At 38.9% G+C, this 19270-nt stretch overlaps 1 protein-coding gene across 13 annotated transcripts in view; it reads right to left on the minus strand.

Moving 5' to 3' along the window:
• DENND1A (DENN domain containing 1A) overlaps window positions 1-16413 on the minus strand; it is a 215019-nt gene extending 198606 nt beyond the window's left edge. For 11 of the 13 annotated variants that reach the window (XR_012631871.1, XR_012631872.1, XM_074891563.1 and 8 more), the window contains exons 1-2: window positions 16170-16413; window positions 9685-9755 (exon numbers count right to left, since the gene is read on the minus strand). Coding sequence is in view for 8 of the 13 variants with exons in the window: in XM_074891570.1 (XP_074747671.1) it covers window positions 9685-9755; window positions 16170-16186 (88 nt within the window). In the remaining 5 variants the exon portion in view is untranslated. The remainder of the gene's footprint in view (window positions 1-9684; window positions 9756-16169) is intronic. The other 2 variants (XM_074891565.1, XM_074891562.1) reach the window with 1 other exon arrangement.
• Window positions 16414-19270: the final 2857 nt, after the last annotated feature.

The following is a 19270-nucleotide window of genomic DNA, read 5'->3' on the forward strand; positions in this document are numbered from 1 at the left end:
TCTTACAGGGAAGTGTACCACCCCCTCGCTGTGAATCAGCATGCTACAGCATTTCATGTAGGAATACTGCAGGATCAGCCTTGTCTCTGGTAGCACAAAAAGTGGGGTTTGTTTTTTTACTACCATTGCCAAAGTCAAACAGTAGTCTTAAATGAATTTTACACTTATATAATAATTTAACCTCAAATCGTCTTTCTAACTGTATTTCAGTCTTTAAAGCAAAACAAACCAAAACCAAACCAACAAAAGCCACATGAAGACCTGACAATGTCTCTTTTTGTTCATCATAAAAAAATATCACACCGAAGAGAAGCAGACCAATATTGCCTCAGGCACTCCAACAGGCCTCTGTTTGAATTAGAGTTTACATTCTCTTCTTGCAAGGAACTACCTATAACAAAAAGAACCGGTAATAAAAATAGATCTAGTTCATCTGTTGCTTTACCAAATTTGCTTTGCTTGCATGTTAAAGTAGTGCTCTGGATAGAACTACCGACCCACATGTCAACAGACTAAACACAGACTCAACTTCTAAACTCCAATATTTCTGTTGAAAACACTCACAGGAAGCATCAGTACAACTGTGGATGGACCATATGTCAGTCATTTCTGGGATGGTGCTTACAACATTAGGCAAAAAAACCCAAAATCGCTATTCTTAATCTACAGGGAGTCTACTTTAAAGTCATTACTACTTTGTTTCTTTTTCATCTGAATGACACTCTAATTAAAAGTTCTTTACAGAAATGTCTATATCCAGATTAACAGCCGATTGCAGATGCATTAAGCTTTAAGCAAAAGTTAACACTCATTAATGAGATTACCTGTTGTGATTAAATAATGACAAACAAAAACAAACCACCTTGGAAATTTTTGTGACTGAGAATGAACCAAGTTAAAATTATTCCCTTAAAGTCACACACACCTCCCATTTAACACGGTTTTGACTCTATCCAAAGTACAATCTCTTTGCCGTTATTGGAGTAACAGCCCTACTCTTAAAGTAGCACAGAGAGTTAATTGCAACAAGTGCTTCATCAAATTCTTAAATGCTTCAAATGCTGAAATATTAAATGTTTTAGTAGTATTTGGTATCTAAATTGGGTCTCTCAAGAGGTCTTTAAAAAGAACAACCACTCAAAACTCCTCTAAATTCAAGGAAAACTGTAAGTACAGCTAGTGAATGAAAATAATTTGTTAAAATCACTAAAAAAACCCTGCCTTAGAAAGTTTCAGTTTAGCAGTTAATTTCAACCTGCAGTTAAAAAGGCACTAGCTGTCAGTCAGTTTTCTCACCCAACTCTATCATGAAAAGAAAAACTGACAGATCACAGGAGCTTGCCTTTGTAAACCAATTCGGGAACTTTCATGCTTCTTATTTGTTAGGTTAAAGGTTAAATTGCTGACCTCTGCCCTCCTGCTTAGCAGCCTTTCCCTTTTTCTGTAAAGCTTTATTTTGGGGCTGTATTTACATGGATTAGTCTCTTTTCACGCTAAGAAGGAATCTGTTCACAGCCAAAGCCTTAGTTCTGGTTGTACAAAAAGCAGTCACAATTATTCAGCAGCAGACAATGACCATATTGTGGATTTACAAAAAAACCACCTCAGCCATGGCAAGTTCTGTCCTTGCTGCACAAAACAATAGAAGAAAAATCTTATCAAGCATTCAAGAGAAAGCAAACAAAGCAGGCCCACTGTGAACTTGATGAAGATGTCAAGCTCCTTTAAAAAAATATAAATCAACAAAAGAGTTTAAAGTCTTGTGAGTGAGACTTTCTGTGCTGAATTTTTCTGTCTAGTTAAACAGTGCCAGCAGTAGCAATATAGTGCAGACTAGTAAATACTTGTGAAATAGAAAAGACTGTAGACAGAAGTAGTTAAAGCATGAAACAAAAAGGACAAACAGATCTCTTCCCATAAAATAACTTGCAGAAATGGAAGAACATTCAGTTGTACTTGATATTAACATTTTGAGCTTTTATTAAATCTAGTATCATCAGCTAAGAACACACCTAAAAATGTGGTAAGATAAAATTTATGACGACTTGCAATGTTTTTTCATAAAGTGAGTTTCTCTTCAACTTGAGTTGTGTATTTTATTTGTACTGTAAAAGCCAAACTGTGAACTGTCTTCAAACAAAACAATTCAGACAGTGCTACTTATTTGATCTGGGGTTACTGCAGTCCTAGTAAGTTCTGTGAAAATCTTCCATCTTGTTTGTACTTAGAAGAAAAGCAATCAAATGGGAAGAGCAAAACAAAGCAGCAGCTTAGGAGAATTAGAATTTCTCAATACTACCTATCTACTCAGATTTGGTTACTTTTCCAATCCTGCTCTAGGAAGTTAGGTGTAGCAACAGAATACCATAAAGATGGGATTGGAAAACTTGTGATACCTGAATTACAGCACATGTTCAACAGAAAGCCCCTGATTTAATGGGAAGAGACCTGAATTTTGCACTTCGTTATTCCTAAACCTTCAGTACATTATCTATTTCTCAGTACAGAATAGGCAGACTTCAACCAACAAAATGTTTGCACCTTAAAAAAAAAAAAAAAGGTTGCTCTGAGAGGTGCACAGGTAAGGTTTATGAACCTTTGAATGACCAATTCTTAACTTAATCCTACTCCAGTAACTTTGCTTAAGTTCAAGAAAATATTTCATCTATATGGGAGGCACTGCTCTATTATCTAAAATTAGAATATATGACACAAAGATAAGGAGTAGCAGTATGTCTATTTTGCGGACAGAAACCTGCTAGTTCTCTCTACCTGTGGAAGTCCTATCATGGAAACCATAGTGACAACTGCAGAATAATTTTAGGGCCCAAGCACATCATGACTTCTCCCAGTGGAGTTAAGGACTTCGATTAGTTTAAGTTATAACATTTGTGATCTACTGGGAAGGGGGGGAGGGAGGGAAAGAGCTATTACAACAACACAAGGCCAGAACATGAAAAGTAAAGAAGGAAGTACTTAAACTACTCACAAGCTTCTAGTAGGAACAAGATTAGTAGTACATGCTACTCTCAGAGCCAATTCAAATGCAAATTTCATCCTTTCTCTCAAACAATGATAAACTACCTCAGAGTTAATAGTTTCCTTCTAAGATTCATCTCCCTTTTCAACTTAGTGGTATGTTTTCGAGAAAAGAAAGAAGCACATGGCGAGTCTTACAGCAAGACCTTTTAAATTCTGTCATAAAAGAAGTAGTATAAACTACATTTCCTTTACTAATCTAGTGAACATTTGTTAAACTCTAACACTTACACTTTGTCCACGCTATTGCATTTAGGCTTCTAACTTACCATGGGGTTTTTTTTGGGGGGGAAGAAAGAAAGAAATAAAACCTTTAGCTGTACTAAACCATTTTAGCTTTTTCCTTGAACACACAGCAACAATTTATGCTACACTCACAAAAAGATGAAAGATGAGGTCCTTGGAGAGAAAGGCCTTTTGGCACACTACATGGTAAAGCTACAGATTTGACATACTTTTATAATGTCTGCTTTGGCAAGAACACAAAAACCCCATACAAAAGCATGCTACGTCCTCCCAGACAGGGGTGTAGGGGGGTGTCTTACTCTTGTGAGCATTTACTTTCAAATGTTCATACTTTAGAGACTATTTTGATCAGTTACTTTAGACTAACAAATTCTCTTTTTCTACCTGAACAGTTTGACAGTTAGACTACAATTCTCCACACAGACCCCTCTAACAAGAGAGGATCTTTGCCTAAGGTCCAGAAAGATCCTTAAATTTGTCACATCATATTTCTGATGAGTGATCTGCAGCAGTTTTTAGATCATAAAGTGCTTTGAAAGTTAAAAGAAAAATTTCTTAAGTAGTTGGTATGCTTTCATTTTCTTTACATAGGCATTTAAACTAAAATTGCTAGTAGATTCTTCCTATTTCTGCATCTCAAAAAAACAAAACAATCTTTTAGCTGAGGTTTAAAAAAAGAAACGTGGTTCCAACTTTACTCTACTTACAAACATGCAATATGTCAATAATACAGAACTGAATTTCTAGAAGTGCTTAAGCTAACTTAAGCCGTTATAACTTGTAAAAGAAACAATACACGTTCTTTGCCATTTACTACCTCAGCCTCTGTGAATTTCACTATTATGAGATGCCATGACAAATACACAAGCCCTCCATTAGAAGGGCTTCACAATCTCATGAAGTGCACTTTCCCCTCCTTTACATCGTTTAAAAATGGGAAGAGGAATCCAATAAAATAGTAGTATTTCATACAAAGCATCTATTTTGCTCTCAAATTATCCACTGCATATAACTATTCCAATGAATGAGAGAAGATCATGCACCAAAGACAGACTTACCATCAAAACTTAAAGTAAGTTAAAACTGTAATTTGTAGCTTCAGTTTAGAGCCTCCAACATTATTTGCTTAGGAATGTGCTATTTCATGGAACACACACTGCCCTAACACCAGAGAACTTAGCATTTCCAGCAAGATTTAAATGGATTCTAGCTTCCTGAATTTGAGAAGCACCAGCTACATCAGTGATGAAACAAACAGCACAGACATCTGCTGCTGCAAAGATTTTGGTGTCATTAAGTACGAAAAGCACTGAAAACAGAGTTTGGTTTTAAACCTTTTTCTTAAACTAGGGTGAACAGTAAAACATAACATAAAGCAATATGCTAACAAAAACAATGGTACACCTTAAACCTTGCATGTAATGTTCAGAAGTGTTATTTTAGTGTCAACTAAAACATACATCTACTCATTTCTCCCAAGTCATACTTAATTACTTAACTATCACAGCAGAAAGGCAAAACTAATGATATTATAGGTGATGTCCAGCATATATTCCTGGTATCTGCTGGGCAATAAACTGTATTGTTATTCCCCTTTATCTATGATTTTTGAGGCTCTATTTTATTTCATTCCTGAAGCAAGGTTAACTCGTATCAGTGAAACCTCTAAAATAATCGTGATAAATCCAAAAACTTTTTGACTGTTTTTTTTAAAAGCAATACACCTGGATTTAGTGAGGTAGATGGCCTCCTTATATCTAAGTGATAAGGAAAGTTAGAATTTTTCCTATTGTCAGAACTACACAGCACTAAAATATATAAAGGCAAAGACATAAAGCCCATGCATAGGCTATAGAATATTAAAGTCTCATATGTGAATTGGAATTTGTCTTAGTAAGCAATTTTTTTTAAGTCCTAACAATCTCCCTGTTCACCTGAAATGGCTGAAAGCCAAAGTTACTTCTCAAAGAGTTGACTTTGTTGTGCCCATCTGTACAGTATTATCATCTTACTCCAATCCCAACTACACCACTGCACAAAAGACACCCATTAAGACTATTTAACTTAAGCCAGCCTCTTAGTCAGGCTTCTATATCAGCCTTGGAACTGCACCTTTTCCTCTGAGTCACCTGAGTACTTACTTGATACTACAAATGAAAGAATCAAAGTATCAAAAGTATTAACACTGTAAGTTTTAGTCAGTATTTTCCCTATAATAATATTCCATTTTTTAAATAAAACCACAACTATTTTTTTCCTCTCCTCCTGAAAGTAAGTGTGTGGGAGTTGGTGAGAAGCACTAGACTTACAAAGTTCCTATGCCTGACATACTTATACTTGACACACACAACACAGATTTCTCACTAGATATAACATCCATGTACTGTCACTGTAAAGATGCAGACTCCATTCTTTCTATTCTATTTTGCTATCTTAGACTTTTGGTGAGAAGGCATCAACATTTAACCAGAAGAGAGTATGGACAAGAGAACAGTGCTATTTGATGAAACTGAGAAGTAGAACATGAATGAACGCATCATGGAAATATTAAGTGAAGAAATTCTGAATTCCAGACAGCCCAAATAAAATTTTACAAAAGTAAAAAAAAGAGTTGGAACAAGGTTAAGATAAAAGCAGTTTTGTATCTTCATTCTATTTTAAGAAGTCAAATTTTCTTTAGGAAAAAAAACCCCACAAACACTGACCTCGATTCAATTAGCTAAGGGGAATTCCCAGTTTCCACAGAAATCACAACAATCATAAGGCAAAAAAATGGTTTGGTAATTGTCTTCTCTTAAGGAAATATCTTCTTACTAACAAATATTCATCTTACCACTGTAGTCACAGTTGCAGATATCTTGCTTCACAGTTCTCAAAACAAAGATAGCACATTTACATAAAGTGACCCAGTAAGAAAAATCCACAAGTCCCCAAATAAGATCTACGATAGCAAAGCAAAGCACAAACACAGCTTTTAGATACAACTGAATGCTGGAATTGTACAACGTACCAAAGACTTCATGTGCCAAAAAATACACAAATCACCAATGCTGAGCACAGATGATCATTATTTCTAAATGATCTAGAGGGGAAAGGACAGAGAGACCACAGCTGAGCTGATCCAGTGATCACTTCCTTTCTCAGTTCACACATTTCATTGTGGTTTGGCAGCATTCTGCCTGGATTGGAATAAAACAATGCTTGCTTTTTCAGCTTCTTTGGTTTCAATGAAATTTTCTCTTCATACCTTATTAAGAGTAAAAAACATCCTCCAGATGTTCCTGAAGCTTACATTTCTAGGAATCAGATCTTAAGATCACAGGATAATTCAGGCTGGAAGGGACCTCAGGAGGTCTCTAGCCCAACCTCCTGCTCAAAGATGGGCCAGGTGTGAGGTCAGACCAGGTTGTTCAGGCTGTGATCCAGCTGGGTCTTCAAAACCTCCAAGGATAGAGATTGCACAACCTCTCTGAGTGACCCGGGCCAATACTTGACTGCCCTCATGGTGAACACATTCCCAATATTCAGTTAGAACACCTCTTGATTCAGTCTGTCATTATCTCTTGTCCTCCTGCCACTCACCGCTGTGAAAGGCCTGAATATCTCATCTTGATGAGCTCCTCACAGGTAGGGGAGGCTGCTGTTTGGGTTCCCTGAAGTCTTCTCCAGGCTGAACAAGCCCAGACTCTCAACCTCCCTTCACAGTGCAAGTGCTCTAGTTCGCTCACCATCTTGGTGGCCCCCCACTGACCTTGTTCCAGTTTATTGATGTCTTTCTTGGAGCCCAGAACAGATTTTGGCCTTCTGCAATCAACTATCTTGATAAGAGGGAGCCTTCTATATCAAACATTGGAACAGGTTGCCCAGGGAAGTGGTTGAGTCACCATCCCTGGAGGTATTTAAAAGACGTGTAGACATGGTGCTTAAGGACATGGTTTAGTGGTGGACTTGGCAGTGTTCGGTTTATGGTTGGCCTCAATGATCTTAAAGGTCTTTTCCAACCTGAATGATTCTATATGATAGTCAATGAATAATGCTGCTTTCATTCATTTCAAAAGTTATTAACCAAATAAACATTTAATGCAATATTGTTAACAGTTACCTGAGCAATAAGGCTACTTGAATGTACAATTGTCTGTCAGTAGTTAATAGCACACATCATTATCTCCCATTTCAGCAAGATTAAATATATTAAAGCTTTTAATTTCAGTTGATATTTAAGAGTCACATGAAAAACATCCTGTGCTACTTTCTCACTTTTACTCTTCTGATTCTATCCCCCACTCCACTGCAGGGGAGTGAGCAAGCGGCTGTGTGGTTCTTAGTTGCTGGCTGAGGTTAAACCACAACAGTTACACAAACCTTTGAATAAAACAAAATAGAGGCATGTTTTACCACCCCACAAGCCAGACACTTTCCCACACTAGGGCTGCTGTAGCTTTGGAGCAATTCATTCTCCTCAAGCCCATGTCAGAAGATGGATATACAAATTACGAGCACTGTAAGTGATCAATAGCACTATTACACTAGACACGAACTTCAAAAACAGCTGTCTTAGTTAATTTTGGGATCCATTACATAGGAAGAAACACTTTTTTAAACATGTCTGATAATTTGCTCCCTATACACCTTTTACACATTTTACTTTTCTTGACAGTAACTGCTCCTTGCCATGTAACATACATTCCCCAACTGCAGAAAAAAGGTTGATACGTATGCTTGGTCTTCTGGCACAGAACACCTAGCTGAGAAGTAGAAAAGACTACATGGAGGTCTCTAGGTCTGTATTTCTAGAATGGGATAGAGCATAGCTGTTAAACACAGCCGATGCTGCGGAGAATCAAACCACCACCTTCATTTAGAACAGAAGGACAGAGTATTTGGGGATACACAAATCTAAGACTTCTGAGAATAAAGGGCACCACTTAAATATAAAAGAATTGGTTGGGAAAAATCTTTTAAAAGATTATTCAGAGAGAATTAATAACTTCAGTACATATGAGTTGTAAAAACAATTATTAAAACAATTTTTTTACTCACTAAAAACAATTTCTGAAGATTTTGCACCTATAAGTGCATACAACAAACCTAAAAACACAACTAAGTGAAACTCCCACAGAATCAGTTGGTTTATAGAACAAAATGTATACTAAATTCTCCAATTAAAAACCTGTAAAGTAGTTTCCATGCTTTTTAACCCACCTTCCCACAGCAGGGAATTAATCCCTCCAGGGGGATGCAAACAAACTTCAAAGAGAAGATTATACCCAGACACTAGTACTGTACAATGTAATGTTTATGGTCAAATTTGTTCAGATTTTCTGGCACTAGAATCCAGGTCAGATGTGCAGAAACAAAGACTAGTTATTAAAAGGGCTCCTGCAGTTACATCAAATAGTCGTGATGGCATATAGCAGTAGGACAAGCCAAAACTGTATTCCAGTTACAACTCCTATGGAGGATTTGGCAGTAAAGGAAAGAGTTGAAGCTATTTGACTTTTGCTGGTTGTAACAAACAAATACAGATATAAAAGGAGATAAGTGGCTTTCCAGTCAATAAATATAAAAATCCTTTCTATTGATTCATTGTACCATATATACAATACACGGATGATCATTTCATAAAAGATAAAAGGGATATTACTTCAGTATATGTTGACTAATCATAATTATTTAATTTTGACATCCCTCCTTTTTGTAACGTTCTAGAGACAGATCTCAAAACAATATCTTGAACTAAATTCTGGGATTACGAATTTCAACCTTTGCTTTTCCTGCTTATTTGATCAAGTTCCTCAGGTTTAGAAAAAAGTGCAATCAAAAATTCACAAATATACTTACATATTGGTTTCAGCAGTTATGGGACTTCTCTAGCATAAACATAGGAATACTTGTCAGAAATATTATTATAGAAAAATACTTGTATCATTACGGCTTGATAACAATGTTTGTTAAAATTGTTAACCACATCATGAACTGCATTCATGTCTTATTTCAAGAAAAAAATCATTTGATCAGAGGAAGAACTCTGGGAACAGATAAAAATACTTCTGTAGATAAGAAAGAAGGAAAAATAAATTCCACTCAAGAAGTTTCAGCGTATTTTTTGTTTTAAAACTACCCATTCCTTGTATCAGCAGCAAATGTAAGAGTTATTTCTATTTCAAAAGACAAAAAAGGCAAAACAGTCAAAGAAATCAGAAAATTGCCCACAATCGGGGACAGAGGCAAGAATTTCTCATTAGTCCTAACTGTAAAAGATTCTGCAGAACCAGCAATTAAGATATCTTTAAAAGCTAGAACAGCATAGTATTAAATATACTTCATTATCTCATAATACATGGTTCTTAAGAATAGTTTCAGCCAATAAATAGGTAGAATTACAGTGCAAAACAGTACCTTTCCCAACGCAACTGATTCCTGAATAGGTCACTTCTGCATACACTTCAAAGGTAGTTTCCGGATTTTGTCTGAAAGAAAAAAAAAGTTATTTAGCACATTGAGAATTTTTTTTCAAGTGTGCTTTCAATTAGTCAAAAAGGGTTCCAAGAATGCATACATTACAATGACAACTTGATAAACTAGATTTCTTGTTTTATAGTCTGTGATGATTTCACATCAGATCTTTCTGCCTGACTAGTATGTAACAAGATATGACTGAAGCTCAGATGAGTTAGTATGAACAGGGTGTCTAACAAACTTCCACAGAGAAAAAAAAGAATCAAAACAATAGAGGTCAGGCACACAGAACCTTTAAGTCAATTCAATTGTTGTGACTAGTCTGCGTTTCTAGATACTAAAATATCCCAGGTATATCATTCAGAACTTTGCCAGAAAAATAAAACCATGCCTTTTCTATCACTTTTCAGAATGCTACTCAGAGAAACAACAGTTATTTCAGTTCCTGGCCACAACACTAATTTTGATTACATGTGCACCTTGCAAAAGCAAGTTCTTTTTGCTTCACCTTTACTTTCAAATAAGAAAGTAAATCACCTATGTTCTAAATAGAGGGATTCTTTTCAGGAGAAAAAATAATCCTGAATACTTCTTTCTCTTCACCAAACTGAAAACAGAGTCACATTGTCCAACATGGGACAAACAACCCAGATTCAATTTTCATTACTGCAACCCTTGAGTTCAACTTCATGACACCTATATACACAGGAAAAGGGAAAAACAAAACAAAACAAGAAACTGCAGTCAAAAGGATGCAAAGTCATTTTATGCAGACATTATTGGAAAACTTAATAAGCTGTATTTAGGATGAAGACAGTTCCCCTCTTTAATACCTGTCAAAATATTTCTACCTATTTGTCAAAAAAAAAAAAAAAGGCCACGCTGGAGAATATTACAAATGCACAAGGTTTCACCTCATGAGACTCCAGAGTCTTAAATCTAGAAAGCTGCCAGATGCACGTGAAATAAGGAAATAGGTGCGATAGTCAAAAATTATACCAAATTCAGCTGCAAAACGTAAATGAAGCTTGAGCAGACTTATTCTGCTCCAGAGTTATAAATATACCAGTTAAAAGTTAATGATATATGACTTAAGAAAAAAAAACATTTAGTGTACATTTCCAGTTCTCACTAATATAACTCCATAAGCGAAGCTCTGGAATTAAATTTCATAAGGAGCGTGTAAAGGCAGCAGGTGATTATATAAGAAAGCATATTTTGAGTTAAATTCCTGACTAACAATTTTAGCTACTCCAAAATTTTTATGAGATTAAAGAGAATCACACATTAGACTGTAATTGTTTAGTTACTGAAATAAGGATTTGGTAAGTCTGAACATGTGATATTTATTCTTAGATTTTCTGGTTTAAACCAAGAATCAAAACTGCATAATTACTGCTCTAAATTTATGACTGCTTGTATAGTGATAATATTGTCTTCTGTGTGTTAATGTAAACTATCTAACATTAGAAAATTGTTGAAGTATAATTAACTTGCAAATCTCGTTAGCTTCCTTACAGTTAAGGGTGAAAATAATGATAAAAAAACATATAGACATATATATATATATCTCTCCTAGAATTCCTACCTGAATAGTAATTTCAAAAATGAAACTCATCTCACCCAGCATCTCAAACCAAACATATAAACATGTCAAGGAGTTCAGCCTACTCTTCAGAGAATTTCTTTTATTTTTAATCCTACTTTAACACCAAAAGGGATTAAACAAAACATTTCTAACCATGCCACGGGCCCACTTAGTGTAACTCAAGTGGCTCTAAGCCAAACCCCACACCTATTTAAATCGACAGAAAAGCTACCGTTGGTTTCAGTAGCATAGGATCACACTCTACAGTTTTACAGAGCACCTCGCAGGAGCAACAATGTGGTTCACAATTCAATTAATGTTAATTTAATTTGCTACCAGTTCCCAACTGATTTGCCTTAAGTAGCCATTTTTTAGAAAACTACATTTGTAAGTTATGAGAAATCCAAAAATCAACAAATCAACTATTATTTTGCTGTATAAAACAAACTTGCATAATTTTCTCTGTGCTACTTAGAGTTGCTGCATAGTCTGCTTCAAATATTGAGATTCTCAGCTACATTCCTACAATCATGGTTCAGGATGAGGTGAAATGATACCCACATAACACCAGAAACGTATTTTTCCTTTCATATATATTGCTGTGCAGCCTTATCTTACCCTCCTTGTTTATGTCTTTATTTTTAGCACCCTGTTTCCTTAATTAAAAGTTTATAAATTTTATAATATTTTTACAGCTAATGGATAAAATAACAAACACCTTTTTAGTATTATGTTAGAGTCTGTGTTCAAATTCTTTAGTGAAAACACTGTATAACACAGCTGGCAAGAGCACTTACCATATACCAAAACTTTCAGACAAAAAGACATCACATTTTGTATTTTAATATTCCATGACAAACGTCCACTTATTTCTACGAACAGTGAAATTAAAGTAGCTTTGCCAAGTCAGAAACTTAGTATTAAAGGCTGCATTCAACAAGCTAACACCTCAGTATGAGAATGAAGTCATTGTTGAATTCTGAATATTTTATAAGTTTTCAGTGGAATTAAGGAAACAAGGCACTATGAGACTTCATACAGTTTACAAAAATAGCATAAACATGCATCATAATATGTATATTTTGCAGACCATTTTTATGACTATTAAACTACCCTGCGGACATCTAATGCCACCTGTGCACTGTGTTGAAACCTCAACCCGCTGAAACCATCGACAGCATTATAACCTTAAACACAAAGTTTTCTTTCCTCCCAACCATCATTTAAAGACCCACGGTCAGTTATCAAGTGAACGTACAGATGCAATAAAAAAATACATAGAACACATGTACAAAAATACATAGTACGCCATTTATTTGATAACTGGATAATTTCAGAAGGAAACGCAATTTACTTTTTGTAAATAGAAATTTAGGAAGGAACTCTATGAGAAAAGAATGCTTTTGTGATAAGTGCTAGTTGTAGGAGTTACTTCAAACCTCTCTGATGTAGAAATAGCTTTAGTATCAAAGCAATCCATAAGAAATTAAAAATATTGTATAACTTCAATGTAAAATTGAAGTAATACAATATTTTAAATAAGATATTTATGTACCTTTTAGAATCAAAATTATTAGTTTTCACTAAACTTTAAGAGATTTGTGCAGAACAAAATTAAATAAAGTCCTTCTCTGAAGCTGTATGTATGGAAGTACATATCTTACAGTATCTAAAGCCTATTTTAATTCTGTCAGGATCATTTTTTTTCTACACATAGGAAAACATAATAGCACTTACTACAGAAAGTATCGCTCTACTTAAAAACCGAGGCATAAGAGAGCCTGACACTGCTTCATAATTAGCTGTCTTATAACAAGACTTAGTTGCTCAACTCTTGCAGAAAAAATTATTAGCATCAATCTGTAATTACTAATTCCATTCAGAAATTGCATCTCAAACCCTGATTAATTTCCACACATTTAAGTTTTTCTGCCTGGTATTCCCTATTACATTTCAGTATATAGCAAACTTTATATTCAATATCTGAAAGCATTTCCAGATTAGTATTAGAGATCTCTTCTGTCATCACTGAACTACAACCACCTCTGGAAAGGAACATGCGAAGTTTTTGTACGGTGCAACGCAATTCTGTTGAACAGATTGATATTGACACATTATTCAAAAAAAAAAAAATCACTTCTCTCTTGTAATGTCTTGAGTACTGAAGACTACCAAGAAGTGATAGCAGCCAGGTTAACTAGATTCCTATTTTACATTACCTCGCTGGCACAGAGTGCCTTGCACGTACCGTATGACATGCTCCGACACGAGGCTTAACCCAACAGTGTAACCCAATACTCAATTTACCTTTTTTTCGCCTGCAGCTATACACAAGCCAAAAGCTTACGGGATTGCTGGCAACTTCTTGATTTCTTTCACTTCATTCTGATGCAGCTACTGATAATTTTCTCTAAGCAATCTTTCACTCAAATGACTCATTACTATACATCCATCAAAAATGTAACTGACACATATGTCCAGGTTTCACGCAGAGCATATCACAGTGTGTGCAAGTGATCATCTGCCAAGGAGTTTAATATTCCTCATAATTATCAATCTATAGCAAGGAGGAAGAGATCTGACTACTGGATTTTTGCTAGGGCTCCAACACATATTTGCGGCACCACTGAAGGAGACATGCCTCAGTGTACCCAATTATAAAATAGGTTTCTCATTCACGCTCCCACCTGCCCCCATAAGGGACCTACTTATCAACTCGAAAATCTTTGCTGGATTAAACATCCAGCTCAGAAGAGCAGACCAGAAAAGCCTCTTACTCAGACAGGCTCTCTCATTCTTTATATATTTCCAGATTGCTTTGAAATTTTGTGCTTACTCTACCTGGGCACAGTGTTGTGTCCAAAGTGGAAAAAAGCAATTAATAAATTGTTGCTCAAGGCAAAGTTGCTTAATCACATAATGGACAAAACGTTTTCTCACAAAGTCCGAGAGGAATGAAAAGTAATGTTTATCTGGAGTTATCACCTATGTTTTCCTGGTGACAGAGAAAGACATGAGCTTTGTCTGTAATCTTGAGAGACACATTCACACTGAAAGACTTTGCACAGAAAAAGTCCTGAAGTCCACTGGCTGTAATAAATACTTGTAGCTGCTACATTTTCTCACTGATACCAGTGAGGTTTCCAGTTGAAGCGTCTCATCCAAGTGATCATGTTCACATTCAGCAAAGTGTATGCAAAGCCATTAAAGGTCAAATTAGCAATCAAAAACCCAGAGATGGTAAACAGAGTTTGTGGATTCAGTACGTACACAAAAGAAACTACATTTTAAGAGAGCATCAGCCTTTTAATAGATGTAAGATAAGGTCATCGTAAGAAGTCATTTCAGATCATAATTCTGAAGTGACCTGAGCAAGGGTGACCACTGCAATACGTGAAGGTACAAGCTGCAGATACAGCCTCCTCTGCTGTCAAAATAGTAACTATTTTAGATTCTACCTGTATTTGAACGTAAGATGAGTTTAACTAGTTTCTCAGACTTTGATTTTTTTGTAGCAACAGTTGAGAACCCATGTGCCGAAAGAGTGCAAAAACTACCCCACAGTATCTCCCAAAGAAGGAAGTTTGCTTCCTGGAACCAAGCAATCAGCTCAGTGCTATCATTACAAGCACTCATTATCTGCTTACATTTTCCTAAAACACCTGGCTGGATAGACAGACATTTCTCTCTATCCAGCCTGTGGGCTTGGGAACATGGAGATGTGTCACCACACTAAGTTCACTACAAACTATGTCTCCTCCAGTCTCATATTCAGGTTAAACACAAGAGGTGAAAAGTTAAAGCCCTATGTAATCTTGAAGAACACTGTGTTCCACAAGGAAAAGCAATTGCTCAACAGCACCTACTGAAACTGCTGAATAAAATACAATCTAACTGGATCTCTCCACCTCTCCACTCTATCACACCTCTCATGCACGAAGATGTCAGCACTCCCTGTTTGGTGATAGCTTTATTACCCCTCTGTCTCAGGAGAACTGAATTTGCCTGGAAAGGCACATGAATGAACTGAGATCTTTAATGTGACAATACCAAACATACCAACAGGGCTTACCAATAAACCAATCTGCGGTTGTATGAAAATTTAAAAAATACTGAGCGCATGGAGCTGCAGGCCCAACACATTAATCACTTACACCACTCTTCCTTCCCCCAATCCCCTTGCTAATGCACTTTCAAGATATCGTAACTAGACTACAGCACACTCTAATCGAGGCAAGGAGGCTTGGAACTCTCCCGACCCCACCACACCCCCAAAACAGGCGTCACCAATGCTGGCAAGGAAGGCTCTGCCATTCCAGCAGCCCCAATCCTCCTGAAGGCCTGCACCCTTGAAACGCAAACTGCCCTCACAGCCTGGCCCTGCGCGCTACCACACAGAGAACTGAAGACGGTGAGAAAGAGAGTTAGACAACAGACCAGGGCTGGGTTTGAGGGCGGGAAACCACACTCTCCTCCCCTCCTCAGGGCAAGGGAGCCGGGGGAGCTCCCCGCCCCGGGGTCCTGCCGCTGAGTTGGGCTGTGACGGCCCGGGGCCCTCAGCCCTGCGCCTCCTCCCTCCCCGGCCCGAGAGCTGGCCTGGGCGGGGGGTGGGAAGCGCTCTTCCCCCTTCTTTCTCCCCCTCTTCCTCGCCCTACCCCAAGGCCTGTAGGCTCGGCCGGGGTCTCGCCCGCGCGGCCTCACACGGAGCTGGAAGGAGGGCGGGGAAGTGCCCTTCTCGCTCTCCAGAGCCCTCCCGCTTTCCTGAGGGCCTGCGAGCGGGGCTGAGAGCTACAAGGGGGGGGGGGGGGGGGGGGGGGGAACGGGGGGGGGCACTCACTTGATCCTGGATCCCATGGTCTCTGGGGGGCCGCATAGGCCCGGGCCAGAGAGAAAGAGAGAGAGAGCAAGGGGGGGAGGGGGCCGGGGCTCGGTGGGCTGCGCTCTCTCCGCCACTCGCCCCCTCACTCCATCCCGGCCCGCGCCGCCGTCGCCTCAGCCGAGTCACGGCGCGGCGCGGGGGCTGCCGGGAGCTGTAGTGCGGCGGGACCGGGGGGCGGGGCCAGCGGACGGACAGTCTCGCCGCGCGCCCCGCTGGGTTGGCGCGGGAGAGGTGCGCGCGCGCCCGGCCTCGCCTTGGCCCCGCCCCGCCCCGCCCCGCCCCGCCCCGCCCCGTGCCGGCGCCTCAGGGCGCTTCAGGCGGGAACCCCGCGGCGGGGCGGGCAGCGCCCCTCGGCCGCCGCCGCTGCTCCCCCCAACAGCGCTTAGCGGCTTCAAAACCGGCCAAGAGAGTCCCACCAGCGCCGGAAAGGGGCTGAGCGCGACGCTCCCCTCCAGCAGCGGGTCGCGGAGGGCAGCTGCCTCCCGGCCCGCCGCGGCGCCTTGTGTCCCCTCAGTGGGGGCTGAGCCGTCAGGCACCCCCCGAACAGGGCCAAAACGCGCCCCAAGCGTGATCCAGAGCCCTTAGCAATCCGCTGGGGACTGATACCCAGAGCAGATGAGGACCAGGACTATCCGTCCTGGAAAGCCCTGTAAAGAGGTGAGCCATCCCCGAGGGGACAGGACCGGCGTGGCAAGAAGCTGGAGACCCAGGCAGAAATAAGTGTCCGGTGCCTCAGGACTACAGAAGTGAAAGAAAAAAAAAAGGCAGAAAGAGGGGCGGTGAGCTGGTACTCTGAGCTATGATAGAGCATTTTGCACTGTTGGTCACAGAAACCACAGCGGCTGAAAAGGCAATAAAGGATGGCTAGAAAGAATTACAAGCCCAAGTAAGGTCGTAAAGGGGACTGGAGACCTCTCAAAAAGAAGTGGAGGAGAGATGGAGTGCAGTCTGCTGAAAACAAAGCTTACGTTGACTCAAAAATTGCAGTAAAACAGATTTTGAAATGTGCCTTATTGGAGTTGGCAAACAGGATCAAACAGGTACCTAACAATTTTATTAAACATGTTCTACAGGAAATTTTCAGGAAGGTTTGGACAATTTCTAGTGTAACTTAACAATTTTTAACTTTAGAGTTCGAGATGACCTGCAGTGAGGAATAAAAAAATAGGAGATTTGGCTTAAAAAGACCTCTAAACTGCTGCTTGGCTGAAGAATCTAGTCAGCTAGAAAGATGGGAGAGAGAATATGCCATTTGAGGTATTTCTATATCCCATTTGCTCCCCAGAGAGGCTGGGTAGGAGAAATCATGCCATCCTCATTCAAGTAATAAATAAAAAATATGGTAAGCATTTATGCAAAAAGTCCTGGAAGATTTATTCACAGTTATAGTAAATCAAAGAAATGTTTGGGTAGATGAGAAGGAGTGTTTCTAGTACTAATTTGAGTACTTGAGATGAGGTGCTTCCACCCACACCCTCTGCCACAGGAGCCGTATGTGAGCTCAGGCCTCAGCATTCAGTCATGGCTTGAGCTGTGGTGTGGATATAACTGTACCCAGTCCTGATCCTGAATTACTGCTTGGATTTCCTGGACTGACCTTAGGCCTGTTACCTTGGTTTTTCTCTGACAGCCACTGGGACTGCCCTGAGGATCCGTTGCTGTCAGCACCCCAGCTCTGCTGGCCCAGGTCACGCCTGTGGGCTGTGCCTGGTCACAGGTCATTGCCCCGCCTGTGTTATGGTCACCCTCAGCTCCTGACTGGCCTTCTTTAGGGTGCGAGTGGCCTTTGCTGCTCCCTGACATGTGTTATATAAAGGTGATCTATATCGGTGTTCCCTGTCCCATACAGAAATACCTGTATCAATATAAAGTAGCTTTTAACCAAAATTACTGTGTTCAGACCAGGGATATTCTTCCCCTTTACATAAATTAGTGCACTAAAGGTTATATGTATAACCATGAAATGAAGCTAGATTTATAGAAATATAGTTAAAATTGGTTACAAAAGAAAAAAACCACAATCAGTAATGAGGAAAAAAATAAGGAAGCTGATAAATACAATGCTGGTACAGTGTAAAATAACTCAACAATATGAAATAAAACCCAGCAACATTTTGAGAGTGGCTAACAGTTTCTTAGATTTCATCACTCTCTTTGGAAAGTGCATTGATACTAAACTCAAGAGGTAGAGCTAGAGACTCACAGGTTTAGTTTTGCTCTGTTTAGTGTGCTTTTTAAAGATTTGGTAAACTTATTAATATGAACAGATCTAGTAAATATTTAATGGGAACAGTGTAGTATGCAAGAATAGTAGACTGATTTACATTTGATAATTGTTGGACTGGACATACTAAGGAATAAAATGCTGGGTGATTCAAATGAGCAATTTAAATCCTCTCACAGAGTAAATGAGTGATTAGGAAGTATGCATTCACCCCAGTGTGGAGAAAACAAGGTATAAAAATTGGATTTCAAGAACTAGACTGAAAGGACTGATATCTGAGTTGGTGGAAGAACTGATAGTGGCTGATAACTAACAAATGCCAGGAAAAATGGCTTGCAAAATCAGTGTGTGGTAATTACCTTTAAATATGTCTCAGTGAAACATCTGTTTTGTAGGTGATTTGTAATGAGGGTATTTTCCTACCCTTAGGGGAGGAAGTTATGAGAGCAACCCCATGTTGGTACCTGCTCATCAACAGTTTCTCAACCTGGATAATGTGCAGGTGAACGCTAAAACTTTTGAGCAGGAAATACTACCGTTACGTAGGTTATGTGACGAGCATGAGACAATCAATCTGGAAAACAATATGTTAGTGTATTGCAGGAAGAAGATGACCTACCTCAAGCTCACAGTTAATAGAGATGAGCTTAATTAATAAAAATAAATGCGAATGTATATGGAATATTGTAAGGTTCTGTCCTTGCTACAGAAGACACGCTAATGGGTCTGGCAACATGAACACTGCAAATTCAGCCTGTGGAAACTCTAGTTTAAAAGACTGTCTAACAAAACAAGTGTGAGCTTGTAAATCTAGTAGTGCTAAGACAGAGGAAAC

Source organism: Strix uralensis, chromosome 21 (genome assembly GCF_047716275.1).
Source record: "Strix uralensis isolate ZFMK-TIS-50842 chromosome 21, bStrUra1, whole genome shotgun sequence".
Classification (NCBI taxonomy): Eukaryota; Metazoa; Chordata; class Aves; order Strigiformes; family Strigidae; genus Strix; species Strix uralensis.